Source organism: Odocoileus virginianus, chromosome 14 (genome assembly GCF_023699985.2).
Source record: "Odocoileus virginianus isolate 20LAN1187 ecotype Illinois chromosome 14, Ovbor_1.2, whole genome shotgun sequence".
In the NCBI taxonomy this organism is placed as follows: Eukaryota; Metazoa; Chordata; class Mammalia; order Artiodactyla; family Cervidae; genus Odocoileus; species Odocoileus virginianus.
Window position 1 is genome coordinate 46,132,795 of NC_069687.1, and position 17,712 is coordinate 46,150,506.

General features: G+C 40.8%; 1 protein-coding gene across 2 annotated transcripts in view; it reads left to right on the forward strand.

Annotated features, from left to right (window-relative positions):
* Positions 1–17,712, forward strand: part of MAP3K1 (mitogen-activated protein kinase kinase kinase 1) — a 72,683-nt gene that overhangs the window by 26,061 nt on the left and 28,910 nt on the right. For both annotated transcript variants that reach the window (XM_020894126.2, XM_070476703.1), the window contains exon 2: positions 17,096–17,246. In XM_020894126.2, the coding sequence (XP_020749785.1) occupies positions 17,096–17,246 (151 nt within the window). The remainder of the gene's footprint in view (positions 1–17,095; positions 17,247–17,712) is intronic.

The window sequence follows — 17,712 nt, forward strand, 5'->3', positions numbered from 1 at the left end:
TCCTGAAATTACAGTGTATCATTCCATATAAAATGTTTTAAGTTGTCTAATCCAAATATGTCAAGCTTATGTCCTAAATATCAAATGTAATTCACCAAAGATGAATCACCTTTTTTTTTCACTTTAAAGACTAAATTGCATCTAAAAGAGTAGATCTTAAAAGTAAAATAAATAAATAAATTGCAGTGACTGTATTATGAGAAGAGCCGATTTGGTTTTCAGAGAGCTATGGACTGGGGGTGTTAGAGTACAGATTGGGACGCTGTCACAGCTGAAGCTGAGGCGTGGCCAGAAAGCCACCATGCTTCATTTCTCATTTCTGGCTCCTGCTTTACAGCATTTTGACTTGAAGCACTTAAATATGCAGAATGATTATGTGTCTTTTAAGGAGGAGAAAGTTGGATACGACTTAGCCACTAAACAGCAACAGCAATTAATAAATGAATTGTGTTCATTCTGGGTGTCCCTGAAATATCATCTTGTAGTCTGATCTGATTTGGTAAATTCTTGAATTCCCGAAAGGTTGGGGATAACTTAAGATTCTGTCGCTGTTAATGGCCTAGTTATGACTTCCCAATCCTGTCATTTTTCACTGGTTCCATGAAACCTTCCACAGTGTAGAGAAAAGTAATTCAGTACCACATGTTTATTTCTAAGGAAGTATTTCAGCCATGCAGAGGGAAAATATCAGAGAATAATATAATGAACAGCCATAAAATTTTTACCTGTATATAGTAAATGCTAATATTTTATCATTTTTGCCACAGTTGGGTGTTAAAGAAATGAGTGTGCTTTAGACACAGCCGGGGCCTCCTTTGTCTTCTTACCCCCCCTCCTTGCTCCCCAGAGGTAATGGGCCACTGTAGCCTGTTAGCAGTCTTCACATCCCCGATGTCTCTGATTAGCGTTGTTACCTCCTGAATCCAGAAAAAATAGTGGTTTTTTTGCTATTTTTATCTGCTTTCCAACTAACATATTGTTAAGGGAAACTGTGTAGTAGCATAGACCAGAAGGAAGAGCCCAGGGCCTCAGAGCAGGAGAAGCCTGGTTTGGACACTCAGAGTTCCCACTTGCCATGGATTCTTAGTCAGACCGACTTAATCTTCCTGGCAGAGTTTCTCTGTCTGCGCAGTGGGGACACTGTCTCACCTCGTAGCTTTGTGAGCGGTTTCATGGAGCCCCCGTACCCTGCACAGTGCCCAGTATGGACGAGGGGCTCCGTGGAGAACCGCAGCAGGGCAATCAGTAGTGAGGATGGGAGCAGTTGTAGTTTATTCATTGTGTGCTCACCATATACTTGACGCCATTTTAAGTGCTTCTTCCTTGTTCATTGTTTTTAAAACTGTGAGATGAGAACTATATACAAAGGGTTTGAAACAGTGAAAGATACACAGGAAGTACATCCGAAATATTGGCTATTATCTCCATTATACAGAAAAATTACTGGAAAGAAATTAGGGGGGTGAATTTGCTTTTGAGCACTTTACCTGTAAGCCTGTCTAATCCTATGGAAGGTATTATTATTCTTTTTATGGTGAGGAAGTTGAGGTACAGAGAGGTTAAATAACTTGGGTCAAAGCCATCCAGCTAATCAGTATCAGACCTTAGATTTTAACCCAGGCCTTCTAGCTCCAGAACTCTCATCACTGATCCCCAAGCCATATGTCTTGATGACACTTGTGGTACAACTTTATCTCCCCTATCCTAGGAACGTGTACATCAAGTTATGTCATCTTCTTTGAATAAGAAGCCCTTTTGATTTTGCTGAGTATACAACTGAGATTTTACTGGTTTGGGTGGCTGTTGCCCCATCAGTGCCCCTAATAGACACACCCATAGTTTCTAAACTCCCCAGTGAGGACCTGGCATGTACTAGTGAATGAATGTGGTCAGTTCCCTGTAGCCATCTCTGGATGACATGGAACAACATACTGGTTCCAAATTGAGAAGGGAGTTCATCAAGGCAGTATATTGTCACCCTGCTTATTTAACTTACATGCAGAGTACATCATGCAAAATGCCGGGCTGGATGAAGCGCAAGCTTTAATCAAGATTGCTGGGAGAAATATCAGTAACCTCAGATATGCAGATGACACCACCCTTATGGCAGAAGGTGAAGAGGAACTAAAGAGCCTCTTGATGAAGGTGAAAGAGAGTGAAAATGCTGGCTTAAAATTCAGCATTTAGGAAACTAAGATCATGGCATCTGGTCCTATCACTTCATGGCAGATAGATGGGGAAACAGTGGAAACAGTGACAGAGTTTATTTTCTTGGGCTCCAAAATCACTGCAGATGGTGACTGCAATCGTGAAATTAAAAGACGCTTGCTCCTTGGAAGAAAAGCTCTGACAAACCTAGACAGCATATTAAAAAGCAGAGACATTACTTTGCCAACAAAGGTCAGTCTAATCTAAGCTATAGTTTTTCCAGTAGTCATGTACAGATGTGAGACTTGGACCATAAAGAAGACTGAGTGTTGAAGAACTGATGCTTTCGAATTGTGGTGTTGGAGAAGACTCTTGAGAGTCCCTTGGACTGCAAGGAGATCCAACCAGTCCATCCTAAAGGAAATCAGTCCTGAATATTTATTGGAAGGACTGATGAAGCTGAAGCTGCAATACTTTGGCCACCTGATGTGAAGAGCTGACTCATTGGAAAAGACCCTGATGCTGGGAAAGATTGAAGGCAGGAGGAGAAGGGGATGACAGAAGACGAGATGGTTGGATGGTGTCACTGACTCAGTGGACATGAGTTTGAGCAAGCTCTGGGAGTTGGTGATGGACAGGGAAGCCTGGCATGCTGCAGTCCATGGGGTCGCAAAGAGTTGGACACATCTGAGTGACTGAAAAACAGCAATGATAGTGTCTGGATAGCACTGCCTCTTTCAGCTACACTGGTCTCACTGCCTCTGCTTCTCCCCTGGCCTGCTTCCCACCAGTCACTGCCAGAAGCACTGTCATCAGTGCTGAAGACATGTGAGTGCTTCCACAATGCCAGAGCTCCAGGGGTTTTCAAGAGGTGAGGGCCATTCCCCAGGCCCCTTTTTTATTTCAAGTTCTGGGTTTTCCTCTAGGCATGTAGAGATTTTTAAAGTAAATGGCTTGTCAGGGATTTTTTTTTTTGTCTGATCTTCTTTGTCTTCTCTCCAGGCTTAAATCTTAAGCAGAGTGAATAAAATGGGCTTGGGGCAGATCTTAGTGACAGACTCTGGCCTCTGCAATGCAGGAGACCTGTGTTCAATCACTGGGTCAGGAAGATGCCCTGAAGTAGTAAATGGCAACCCACTCCAGTATTCTTGCCTAGAGAATTCAGTGGACAGGGGAGCCTGGGGTCCACGGGGTTGCAGAGTCGGGCACAACTAAGTGACTAGCACGCTGGCCTCTGCTAGTGGTTAGACTAGGCCAGATTTCAATGTCTGACATCCACTGCTCTTAGGATGAGTTCATACCAGGTGAGTTTACTCATCTCTGGCTGGCTGTCAAATAATCTTATCACCCATATTTTGATTTTTGGAGGCTTGCTTTCACTGAAGACAGTTGCTGAATTTTATGATAGCTTGAAAAACCACCACTGAAACAGTATTAACTGGTATTAATTTCTTGTCTGTATTTTTCTTCTTAGACCTATTGACTAATTTGAGCCAGAAAGGGTATAGAGGTGATCCTGTACAGATTTCTCACAATATAATCTAAGGACCGCTACTCTGTCAAAGGTGTTTTGCTTATAAGGACTTTTGTGCCAAATTAGTTTGCAAAATACTGTGTTAACTTCCTTTTTTTTTCCTTCATGAAAAAGTATGATGAACTTGTCTTTAAATGAACATGTTTAACTTTATCTAGTGTTTCCTAAACAGAATGATAAATTGTTTAGTATTCTGTCAGACATTATTTTCACCAAAGCTGTTTCTTTTGTCAAGAAAATCTTTTAACCTTCATCAGCTTCATGCCTGCTAGTCCTTTTCTTTCCTTAAAAGCTATTCAGGCATCACCTCCTCTGTACGGCTTTCCAGGACTCTGCTAGAAAAAGTTAAGGATGGCTCCATCCTTGCAACTATTTATGTTCTATTAGAATACTCCTATTGTAGCAATGCTGGCGTGTTCTCTCTGTTCTGCTAGACTAAGCGCCTAGAGGGATGGAGATCCTGTCTTTTTTCTTTATCCCACTTTGTATCTCTGTTGCCTAGTTCAGAGCTTACACGTAGTAGGCGTGCCAACATTCATTGAACAGAATGGTTTTCTAGCATTAAAAGCATAGAGAAGAAAAGTGACATTTGTCAGGAAGTCATTTTTCCTCATTCTGAGCATCCCAGTTAACGTGCCTTTCCACCAGCTAGAAAGAAGTATTATAGAATTGGTACTAGCTGTTCCATGGGGTTTGAAAGAGATCATTCTCCTAGCACAGGCTGTAAGAGGGCTTTGTGCTCTACTTCAGCACTACATGCCTTCTCCGTTAATCTGGGGACATTAAAAACAACCGAAGGTTTTTTTATTAATACAGAAGGTATTCAAGGAAATGACAACCCACCCCAGTATTCCTGCCTGGAAAATCCCATGGACAGAGGAGCCTGGCGGGCTACTGTCCATGGAGTCGCAGAAGAGTTGGACACAACTTAGCAACTCAACAACAACAATAGGTCATGTTACACATTTAACTTTACTTTTCTTAAACTGTGAAAGAGAAAATGTGTAGTAACATACCACTTTCCCAACTATTAGTTTTGTTCATTTGATTTTTTAGAATATTCAAACCGAAGTGGTCGCATTTCTTTCAAGATAATTGGCTTAGTAAAAATGTAGTCACACACCCATTGGAGAATGTTCCAGGGAAACATACTTAAGAGCTCACCATAACACTAACTTGGGATCTTTTTGATGAAAACCAGAATGGCGAAGGAGCAGCCATCTTTTCCCAGGAATGCCCGCCTTGTGCCATGGATTGTGTACCAGCGCCCTCGTGGAGGACAGGACGCGGCTTTGCTGAAAGCTGCCCCATAGTAGTAGTGTGTAGGAATTTCTAATATACTTCTCTAAAAGCTCGCTTACATTTATGCATCAGTTGTCTTTTACACATTCCCAACCCTAGACTTGTCAAGTAGCCTGAAAGGGGAATTCTTGAAAGGAAATACACATTTAGCAAAATACTGTAAAAAATTAGCATCCTTTTCCTTGCTTACTGATGTATATTCAAATACTAAGGAAGAGGATGCTCACACATCCCAGTTTGTTTGTTTTTTTTAACAGTTTCTAAAGTTTCTTTGTCAGTTATCAAGGACACAACAGAGGAAGGAATAAACAGTGGAATTTTTAGCACTGAATATTAAGAGAATACAAGCTCACAGAGTGAAAACTATTTGAAACTTTCATGGGTTTTTGTTGGAAAGGAACAGATGAGAAATGGAACCAAACTTTTCTTAAACTCCCACTGTAAACACTGGTTCTCAAATAGTTTGCATTAAACCTGTAGATTTTCTGAGTTCATGAGTGAGAAGAGTAATGTGACTCTTACCCCATGGGAAGGTGGATAGAAGAATAGTATTATAGTATTTATAAATTTTGTTACAGAAGTGGTTCCTTTAATGAGTACAAAAAAGTATTTCTGTACAATATTAAGTTTAAGTCATAAATATTGCAGTGACAGCTAGTAACTTGTCAGTCCATTTTGTTTTGTCTGTCATGGTAACAGAACCACACTCACTGTTGTTCTGTTACTAAGATATTCATATATTTTGTGAGACTATGAATTTTACAAAACCACGAAACTCATTTCTGTTCAGTTCTGACCGTTTTTACAGTTTTCACTTGTCTGCATAAATATCGTCATCAAATTTCAGTTCATAATTTGAGACAAGTCAGTGAATTTCATTGAAGTTGAATCTTAAGACATTACAGAACTGACAACATATTGGTTTCACTTCAGTCGGTTTTGTTTTCTTTTCTGCCCACACAGAAGGGGTGTTAACTTGAAAAGACACCTGCCCTCACCTTCTCTGGTTTTTCTCCTTGACTGCTTCTTTAAAAATAACGCCTTTTTTAAAATTTCAAATTGCTGAATCTTTTAGGATTTTACTTTCCTTACTAACCTAATTTGATTACTGACTTTATTCATATTATTTCCTTTTTCTTTAAAATTCTTGTCAATTTTAATAATCATTGCATATCCTTGATTTTCTCTACATAGCTGCTTCCCCCTTGAATTTTGCTGTATATTTGAGCTATCTGAATTATCTTTTCCTCTAACGTGTTTTAACTTCTATTGCAGTTTGACATTTTCTGACATTTACTGGTCAGCTACACACTTGTCAGTACATATGATTATTATCTTGTATTATACCCCTGACTTGATAACTATACCTAATTAGTTTCATACTTAGATTGGATGATTTTTATACGTATCTATTAGCACGTTTAGAAGGAAGAATGATTATTTTTTCCAGATTTTGATAGAACATCTTGGTTCTATTATTGAGTGATGACATCAGTAATACAGATTAAATTGATTTGTTTGTGGTACATTAATAATTTGGATGTAGTGGCTTTTAATGGAATCCACTAGCTACATTTCTGAGTGACATGGATGCCCCACGGAAACATCTTAACCAAGTTTTTACATTGCTGCTTTATATTTTCTTGGCCTGGGTAGATATTAAGAAATGATTTAGACAATCACTTTGCATTGTATATTTTTCTTTGTTTATCTGGGTTCTCAGCCACAAGAAACATAGCCCTGTTAGTTTGATATCATTTATTCATCATCTAGGAAGATCCCCTGGAGAAGGAAATGGCAATTCACTCCAGTATTTTTGCCTGGGACATCCCACGGACAGAGGAGCCTGGCGGGCTGCAGTCCATGGGGTCGCAAGAATCGGACACGACTGAAGCACAGCAGCACGAACTTTACCTTAAATGTGCCAGTAACTTTGGAGGCTGTTGAAGTCCATCCAAAATGCTCATCTGTCAATTTTATAAGATTTATTTTACTTTGATAAAACCTGCAAGGCAGTCTTATCAAATTCGTTTGACTATTCCTATGAATGTTTGTGATCAAGAAAGGTTTCTTATAATCATCAAATAGTCTTGAGCAGAATTAAACGAAAAATTAAAAATGTGATTCATGAAAAAAACAAACTAGAATCTTTTTTCTTTCTTCACTTAAGCCTCTGTTAATCATAATAGTGTCCTAATGGCTAGTTACCGATATTTTATATACATTAAAAAACATTTGTTTTAATGATGTTTGAACTTGTAGCACGCTGACTTACAATTATCAGAAGTAATTTACTTCTCTGTAGAGTTTACTCATACTGTAGACTTTATTGATTGCTTTAAATATTTTCATACATTTCTAGCATGCGTATTAAAAAACATACAGTATAGAAGAGTTTTACAGTTAAAATACAGTTTTCTTTTTGATTCTCTTGTTTTCTCTAAAGGGAGACTTTGAGGCTTGTAGTTTTACTCCGTGTGTATGTCAGTCGCTCAGTTGTGCCTGACTCTTTTCAACCCTATGGGCTGTAGCTCACCAGGCTCCTCTGTCCATGGAATCCTCCAGGCCAGGATACTGGAGTGGGTTCCCATTCCCTTCTCCAGGGAATCTTTCCAACCCAGGGATCAAACCCAGGTCTTCCATACTGCAGGCAGATTCTTTTCCATCTGGGCCACCAGGGAAGCCCAGTTTACTCCATAAACTTCATCAAAAAAAGCTTCCATAGAGTTGCCACCTTTAAAAATGGTTTAATATTGCCTAGTAGCTCTGCGTTTTGTAAATTCCCTGTTACTATATTTATACAGTGATTGTTAAATCAGTCTTTTATGAATTACTAATTTAGAAGTAGGAAACCTTTTGAATATTCTTCCTGTTCTCTTTGAAATTGTTTATATACCCCAGAGGCACTCATTTGTGGTAGAAGTTATGGATTAAACAGGCTGTATGTGTCTATTACATGTGCTGGATACATCTGCAGTTTTATTTCCCAGATCTTCGTTGATTAGGAGTGATAACCAGCTATGCTAACTCCAGATCATTGATTGTTTATCCAGCCCATGGTGTCAATTCCTCTGGGTGCTTTGTTTGTGGCAGCAGGGTGTGGCTCGGGGAAAGGAGCTGCCCTTGAAGAACTGGCACTTTCCGTGTCTAGGTTGGCATAGGTCAGCTAGAGAGTGAGTATTTGCAGGATGCTGCTGCTGCTGCCACTTCTGCTTCTCCTGAAGTTGCTTCAATCGTGTCCGACTCTGTGCGACCCCATAGACGGCAGCCCACCAGGCTCCCCCGTCCCTGGGATTCTCCAGGCAAGAACACTGGAGTGGGTTGCCATTTCCTTCTCCAATGCATGAAAGTGAAAAGAGAAAGTGAAGTCACTCAATCGTGTCCAACTCTTCGCAACCCCATGGACTGCAGCCCACCAGGCTCCTCCATCCATGGGATTTTCCAGGCAAGAGTACTGGAGTGGGGTGCCATTGCCTTCTCTGGTGTTTTTCTCATACAAACTTTATTACCTTGGACACATAACGTAACCCCCCCCCCTTTTTTTTAATCTGCCAGTGGGATAGTAAGAGTCTCGTCATTGGGGCTTCCCTGGTGGTCCAGTGGTTAGGACTCTGTGCTTCCACTGCAGGTGGCGCTGGTTTGATCCCTGGTCAAGAACTAGGATCCCACAAGCCCCATGAGGCAGCCAGCAGTAGAGTCCCATTCTCATGAGAACTGACTGAAGCGACCCGCATGGAGCTGGTAGCACAGTGCTCTGTCCGTGGGGAGGGTTGTTGGCCTCTGTTGTTATGGCCTTTATGTGTCACCACACTCTCCTTACCCTTCCCAGAGTCTCCTTCTCTTGCTTTTCACCTGGCAGCGTAAATTTTAAGGGTCCCAGAGTGGTCTGGCTTCGTTCTGGGAGATAGTTCCTCCCTTGCTCGCTCTCTTCTCGGTAACAAAGCTTACGGGTTTTAGTATGTGAATTCCTGCTACTAAGAGAACTTCGCAGGTAGGCGTCAGCTGGGTGGCTCTGAACTGCGCCTGTCCCAAATAATTCGGTGTATTTTCCAGGGTTCTTTGAGATTGCTTGGACACCGAGAGAATTGAGATTCTCTGTAAATAAAGTTGTCCATAATGGAAACTGTTCTGGAAATCTTTGTTTATACTAAGGTTAAACCTCATTAATTTCCAGAAAGATTGCATATCACTGCAGTCATTATTACTGTTACAGTGAAGCACTCCACGAATTTATACAATTAATGTGCTCCTTTAATTTGTATAATGAAAGTCACCATTTAAAACAGTTGTTTAAACCTCTTTGAGTCCTCAAGCAAGTCTCAAGCATAGACTTCTGATGCTGACTTGTTATAAAAACAGAATCAGACTTGACAGTGACCTGCCAGATCAATGAAGAGCACAGGCTTCAGAGTCAGATCGACTGGGGTTTGAGCCTGTTGGAGTGTCTTCTGTGTCGAGTTAGTGTTTTCGTCGGCTCTTGGGGGCTGCAGGGGAGAGAGACACATTAGGGGTGATTTCAGCACCCAGCGAGGGACCGGTGAAGGTTCTCCCCTGCAGTGCATACACGTGGCCTTTGGAGAGCGTGGTGACTCACCCCCGGGGAGACACGAGAGTAGCTTCATTTGACTGACAGCATTTATAGGGGAGCCAGGTGCATGTTTACTTTGATTGCTTCTTCCCCTCTCCCTGTCTCTAACCACATCTTCCTTCTGACTAATTTCTCTCTCTTCTCCCTTATTTCTGTCTCCTTGCTCCTGGTTACTGCTTTGGTATTTTTGTCTTTTTGGATGCCGTTCTTCCCACAGCGACACTCTCCAGGTAGCGACACTCTCTGTTCAAACTCTCAGAGAGAAGGTCTGGTTGAGATGCACACACCATCCAGTGCAGAGGGTCTTTGGAGCAGGGCACGTTCCTGCACCAGCCAGCCAGCTGTGAACCGCAGGATGGGTTTAGATGTATAAAGCATGGTGCCCCGGGTGTCGGAGACACTGGGAAAGGATGGTGGCTGTGACTGGGCAGGCCCTCTGGCTTCTCTTCGGGTGCCTCTTGTGGCCTGTCCAGGACATTTGGCGCTGATGATAGAAGAGTGAATAAGATGTGGTAACCCGTCCGGGAGGAGCTCACCACCAGTGTGGTGAGGGAAGCAGCTACCTAAATACTAGAGTTTATGCTGTATGATAATTAATACTATTAATAGCATCCTGGGAGGGAATGGCTAACTGCTGTAGAATGGTGGTAGGAAATTCTTTACTGAAGGCCTGTGAGATTTCAAAAGGTATATTCCTATCAGGAAGTAAATCCACAAAGGCAGAGAGATGTGAAGTATCTTGGTGTCCCTAAGAAGAGGGTAAAGTTTTAGTGCCGTGAGAAGAGGCCATTGGCTGGCATGTAAGAGGTTCCAGGAAGGGGGTCTCGTATATGATACCAGTGAGTATTAGAGTGTTAGAATCAGGAAAAATCATCTCCCAAGAGACAAGGGAAGGGAGAACTACAAGAGTGACTATCTAATCAACAGTGGCTGGTACCAGATACATGGAGGACTGAGTGGCTTCATTGAGAAGGGGCAAGTGCAGCATCTCGTTTTTTAAAAATATTAGCAGGAAAATTCTGTAGGTCTAGAAAGAGACTGAACTAGAAATCTAACCTCAGGAGAAAAGGTTTTTTGAAGCTCTAGGTCAGTTACAGATTCATTCAAAAAAAGCAAGAAACATGTTTTTTAAATAAATAGGAAAGGAGGATAAAGCTTAATCTGTAACAATGTTAATCTGTTTTAGATTAGTTCATGTTTAAAAAAAAAAAAACTTTCCTGCTGTGACTATATTAATTGAGAAGATGATAAATCTCAAGAATACTGGAGTGAGTTGCCGTTCCCCCTGCTTCAGGGCCTCTTCCCAATCCAGGAGTCGAACCTGGGTCTCCTGCATTGCAGGCAGATTCTTTACCATCTGAGCCACCAGGGAAGCCCTATATACATGCACACATATCTGGTAAAAATAAAAACCCTGTTTATGTCTGATCTGTGAGGATTAAAACAGAACAATAAATATGTAAGAAAAACTTGTTTTTCTGCCCAACTTGGTTTTTGTTTCAGAGATAAATGAAGCTGAGTAGGTATGATTTTTTTCTCCCGCTGGCAAGTGGAATAGAATTTGCTCTATATTTCATTGAATTTAAGATTCCATTGGTTGTAAATTGTATCGTTATTTTGTATACCATGGAGAAGTTTTAAAAACCCTGCCAGTTATAACAGCAGTTTGATTTTAAAAGGCATTCAGATTTCAGAGATATTAAAATGTGAGGCACAGGCATGAGAAAGTTGAACTAAGAGATCTTATAGACCTGAAGAACTGTGGACGGAGGTTTGTGACACTGTATAGGAGGCAGGGATCAAGATCACCCCCAAGAAAAAGAAATGCAAAAAGGCAAAATGGTTGTCTGAGGAGGCCTTATAAGTAGCTGAGAAAAGAGAAGCTAAAAAGCAAAGGAGGAAAGGGAAGATATACCCATTTGAATGCAGAGTTCCAAAGAATAGCAAGGAGAGATAAGAAAGCCTTCCTCAGTGATCATTGCAAAGAAATAGAGGAAAACAATAGAATGGGAAAGACTAGAGATTATCATCAAGAAAATTAGAGATACCAAGGAAACATTTCTTGCAAAGATGGGCACAATAAAGGACAGAAATGGTATGGACTTAACAGAAGCAGAAGATATTAAGAAGAGGTGGCAAGAATACACAAAAAAACTATACAAAAAATCTTCATGACCCAGATAACCACGATGTTGTGATCACTCACCTAGAGCCAGACATCCTGGAATGCAAAGTCAAGTGGGCCTTAGGAAGTATCACTATGAACAAAGCTAGTGGAGGTGATAGAATTCCAGTTGAGCTATTTCAAATCCTAAAAAATGATGCTGTGAAAGTGCTGCACTCAATATGCCAGCAAATTTGGAAAACTCAGCAGTGGCCACAGGACTGGAAAAGGTCAGTTTTCATCCCAATCCCAAAGAAAGGCAATGCCAAAGAATGTTCAAACTACTGCACAGTTACACTCATCTCACATGGTAGCAAAGTAATGCTCAAGATTCTCCAAGCCAGACTTCAACAGAACGTGAACCGTGAACTTCCAGATGTTCATGCTGGTTTTAGAAAAGGCAGAGGAACCAGAGACCAAACTGCCAACATCTGTTGGATCACTGAAAAAGCAAGAGAGTTCCAGAAAAACATCTACTTCTGCTTTATTGACTACACCAAAGCCTTCAACTGTGTGGATCACAACAAACTGTGGAAAATTCTTCAAGAGATGGGAATCCCAGACCACCTGACCTACCTCCTGAGAAATCTGTATGCAGGTCAGGAAGCAACAGTTAGAAGTGAACATGGAACAACAGACTGGTTCCAAATTGGGAAAGGAATACGTCAAGGCTGTATATTGTCACCCTACTTACTTAACTTATATGCAGAGTACATCATGAGAAACCTTGGGCTAGATGAAGCACAAGCTTTAATCAAGATTGCCAGGAGAAATATCAGTAACCTCAGATATGCAGATGACACCACCCTTATGTAAGAAAGTGAAGAAGAACTAAAGAGCCTCTTGATGAAAGTGAAAGAGGAGAGTGAAAAAGTTGGCTTAAAGCTCAACATTCAGAGAACAAAGAGCATGGCATCTGGTCCCATCACTTCATTGCAGATAGGTGGGGAAACAATGGAAACAGTAAGAGACTTTATTTTCTTGGGCTCCAAGATCACTGCATGTGGTAACTGCAGCCATGAAATTAAAAGACACTTGCTTTTTGGAAGAAAAGCTATGATCAACCTAGACAGCATTTTAAAAAGCAGAGACATTACTTTGCTAACAAAGGTCCATCTTGTCAAGGCTATGGTTTTTCCAGTAGTCATGCATGGATGTGAGAGTTGGACTATAAAGAAATCTGAGCACCGAAGAATTGATGTTTTTGAACTGTGGTGTTGTTGAAGACTCTTGAGGGTCCCTTGAACAGCAAGAAGATCAAACCAGTCAACCCTAGAGGAAATCAGTCCTGAATATTCATTGGAAGGACTGACACTGAAGCTGAAACTCCAATACTTTGGCCACCTGATGTGAAGAACTGACTCATTGGAAAAGACCCTGATGCTGGGAAAGATCGAAGTCGGGAGGAGGAGGGGATGATAGAGGATGAGATGGTTGGATGGCATCACAAACTCTATGGACATGAGTTTGAATAAACTCCGGGAGTTGGTGATGGACAGGGAAGCCTGGCATACTGCAGTCCATGGGGTTGGAAAGAGTCAGATACGACTGAGTGACTGAACAGAACTGAACTGAAAATGTGAGGCACAGGCACGAGAAAATTGCACTAAGAGTGGAAAGTTTATACGAATTTACTGAAGGAGGTGGTGGCTGGGCCCAGGACCTGTGTCCCCACGGAAGGCTTGGAGACACTGAAGCTGTGGAGTTGAGGGAGGACATGCAGAGGGTCCTCGCTGCCTACCTTAGGCGGGATATTTTTTTTTTAATGTGAAAAAATACACATTTTAGAATTAATAATATGTAAGTATTACTTATGAAGATATTAGAAAAAGCAGGTTTGTATTTGCAGATCAATTTAGGAACAACAAAAATTGTTCCACTGAGTAACATTTCAATTATAGATATATTAAGTGCAGAACTGTAAAAAGATTAAGTTATATGAGTAGTCATTAAATTTTTAAACCAGGAAGGTTCTTAGAGCTGCCAAAGATGTTAACAAATGATCATTCATATAACATTTGTTTTCATACCTATTGTAAGCCAGGCATCGTTAGATGTTGGGTATATAGCCATGGATGGAAACACTGGTCCTCTGCCTTCACGGAGCTTACAGTTTGGGGGGCAGTGTGGTGTATAGGTTTGCCTACAGCAATGAACACTTCAAAGAAAAGGTACAGAGCTGTGGAAGAGTGGAACTAGAGATTCCTAATTGAGAGTGGGAAGGGTCTGTAAGGAGCTGAAGAAAAGCCACGAGTGGGTAGAAATTAAAGAGGTAAAAAGGAGACAAGAAACAGCTTGTGCAAAAAACCTGAGCAGGAGAGATGGAGCCAGTCAGTGAAAGAAACAGTGTGTGGGGGGAGAGGGGTCTGGGTGACTTCAGTTGGGGTAAGACTGGATGATGCAGGGCCTCATAAGCCATAACATTTTGGAGTTTTACCCTCAGCCCAGGGGGAAGCCACGAGAGGGTTTTAATGAGGGGAGTGACCTTGGCTGCTCTGTGAAGTGTAGATTGGAGTAAGATTCAAAGTGAAGAAGCCCCCTCAGGAGTCTGCTGCTAGTTGAGACCAGCTAAGGTGACAGTCTGACCTGAGCATTGTGACTGGAAGTATGTGTTCTTGAGGATAATTTGTGTTAACCGAAGTTTTAATTTGTATACATTTGGACCCAGCAATTCCATTTCAGGACATTTATTCTAAAGGAATAATCTTAGATGTGTGCAAAAGTTGGGCTACTAGTATGTTTAAATATTTATATTTAATAAGTAATACTAAGTATTACTTATTAGATATTAGAGGATAGGAATAAGAAATTGGTTTGAAAGATTATAGTATTTTCAGACAAGTGGAAAGGAAAGAGGAGAATCATACCCACTTGAAGGAAGCCACATCATTGAGGAAGATTTGTTTAGTAAGGAGAGTTCTCTGTGTGTTTGAGTACTGGGGAATAGACACTGAAAATACAGAATTGAGAAGAGATACTCCTGAAACAAATTTGGGGAGGAGAGATCTAGGACCAGGGGAAAGATGGCACCTTTTTCAGGGTTGCAGGAGCTTCTGGTGTAAAAATGCACTGTGTTCTACAGTGTGACTTCTGTTTTGAGTACTAGCCTGGGAATCTTTAAGCCATGCCTTGCAACAGTGTTACTGGGTGGAAAGTGATTTTCATACCAGAGAGGTGTAAGTGAATTTTAGTGTGCAGTCAGCCCATGAATTTGATTGCCTGTAAATTTGAGTTTCCCTGGGTAAGGATCGACCGAGCAGGATGAATTTTTGAGAAAACATTTTCTCTCTCTCCCTTTTCCCCTCTCCCCGTTTCTGTCGCTATCCCCTTCTTCTTCCCTTCCTTTTCCGCCCTTCCTTCCTTCCCCTTACATCCCTCCCTCTTCCTCTGACCCACCTCTAACATTTACACTTTATAATATATTCAGAGCAGGAAAAGCAGTCAAATACTTACAATAAGAAAATTTAAAAAAAAAAGAAAAAATCACCGTCCTCCTTCCCTCTCTCCCTCCCATATTGCCTCTTTCTTTGTGACAGTTTTTATACCTGTGTAGTGGAAATATTTACTATGTGGTGTGTCTTAATGCCTCTCTACAAGTTTCAAATGTTATGTATTCTTTGCATTAGTAAAAATATCTAGGCCAGTTTCAGGCACAGCGGTATTTAACACCCTGGTTTCCACTCCCTCCATGGTATTGAGGCTTAAGTAAAACCAGTTAACTGTTGTTTCCTTCCTAGTGCCTGGTTAAGGAGGTTGGGGGGGGGGGGGGGGGGGGGGGCTGCTGCTCATGGGTTTTTTGTTGTTGTTTGCTGCTGCTTTATAGTAATGATTAGCTGGGATATTCCTAGAGGAGTTTGAATTTGACTTTTTGGTAAGCTTGCAATTACCATCTCTGGTATTTCCTTGAATATTTCCTTTTCCTATCAGTGTAATTTTAAAAAAAAACAAAAACTGTTCTGTAGCTTTACAGAATTTCCAAAATAGTTACTGAAGTTAACTGAGTATTTTTTAAATTGTTGCTTCCCCCAGGATGCAGTTGCTTTAACTCTTTCCTTATAAAACCAGATTTTAAAATCCATGCCTATATATATTGTGTATTGCATATATCTGTGTGTGGATATGAGTGTATTTTGAAACTAGTGGGTGTTTTACCTATTCGACTTTGTAGAGTTAGTTCTCAAAAGTTACCAGCTTCCTGGATATTTTATTATAACTCCACAATACATTATGGTGTAAAGATAAAAATGTTTGTACCAGGTAATTTTTACTATTTATATATGGAGTACGACCCCATGAATCACAGCACGCCAGGCCTCCCTGTCCACCACCAGCTCCCAGAGTTTACTCAGACCCATGTCCATCGAGTCGGTGATGCCATCCAGCCATCTCATCCTCTGTTGTCCCCTTCTCCTCCTGCCCCCAATCCCTCCCAGCATCAGGGTCTTTTCAAATGAGTCAACTCTTCACATGAGGTGGCCAAAGTGCTGGAGTTTCAGCTTCAGCATCAGTCCTTCTAATGAACACCCAGGACTGATCTCCTTTAGGATGGACTAGTTGGATCTCCTTGCAGTCCAAGGGACTCTCAAGAGTCTTCTCCAACACCACAGTTCAAAAGCATCAGTTTTTCGGCGCTCAGCTTTCTTCACAGCCTGGCGTGCTTCGATTCATGGGGTCGTAAAGAGTCGGATATGACTGAGCAACTGAACTGAACTGAACTGACTGACCCCAATTACAATATCATTTTCTGAGAAAACAAGTTTAATTATTGAGACTTTGAAAAAATACTGTGGATTAGAAGATGTGGTTAGGTTTCACCTAGATTATTAAATGTTTAACTTATTTCCACAAATGAGCATATTTTCCAGATTTTACCTATATTGACTGAAGTTATTGGAATTCCTGGGATAAATAGTCGTAAAATGCTCTTCTGAATATTTGTCTGTCATATACTTGAGTATGTTAAAATGGTGTAATCAGAAACATTGCAGTTTTCATGAATGTATTTGTTAATGCAGTGCTTAATGTCTTGAGATGCTTTTTATTAACTACCTAGAAACAAAGGAAGGTCTGCACTAATATTACTAGTAAGCCTGCACCTTCTAAATAGAACCTTTCTTTTTAAAGACATTATTAAACTAGTGTTATCAGGCAGCATTTAACACCGTCCATGTTACAGTGTAAATTCAGCAACATAGTATGATTCATAATGACATTTTCATATCTTGCTTAAGGCATTCGGGGATTTTAGCAGTTATCTTTTTAGTTACAAATCCATTGAAAGTATGAAGTAAAACCATATTGTTCTTGAAAATTATTTTTCACATGTAAATCTCATTCTCCTTATTTTTCCTTGTTTTAGTCGTGAGATGGAGAATAAAGAAACTCTCAAGGGACTGCACAAGATGGACGATCGCCCAGAAGAACGAACGATCAGGGAGAAGCTGAAGGCCACCTGCATGCCGGCCTGGAAGCACGAATGGCTGGAGCGGAGAAACAGGAGAGGCCCTGTGGTGAGTGACCTGCTGGAAGGAAGGCAGCGTGGCAGGAAGTGGGAAACTAAGCATAAATCGATCCTCTCCTAAGCTTTTTCCCCCTTCATTTTAAATGCAGCGCAGTTTTATTTGCTTTGACATTTTCTAGACACTTGAACAAAATGTAGCTAACGCTGCGCTCATTAAGCAACTAAACCCTTCTAAGGACTAACCCCTCTGGTGGACTGGGAGAGTAATGCTTAGAGCAACACCGCCCTCTAGTGTCAGTGTCTCTCAAGTCCTCTAATTAGCGATTTATACTGTACTTAAAAAAGAAAAGCGTTTTTTCCTATTTTATTTTGATGTTTTATCTCTAAGGTAGGATCTAAGGATCTTAATTCACAATCTTTTAAATTCATGTAAGACAACATTTTAAAATGTATTATGTAAATATTATCTACATTCAATTGATAAAGCTTAAATGACTGAAATCTGCGTGGTTAAA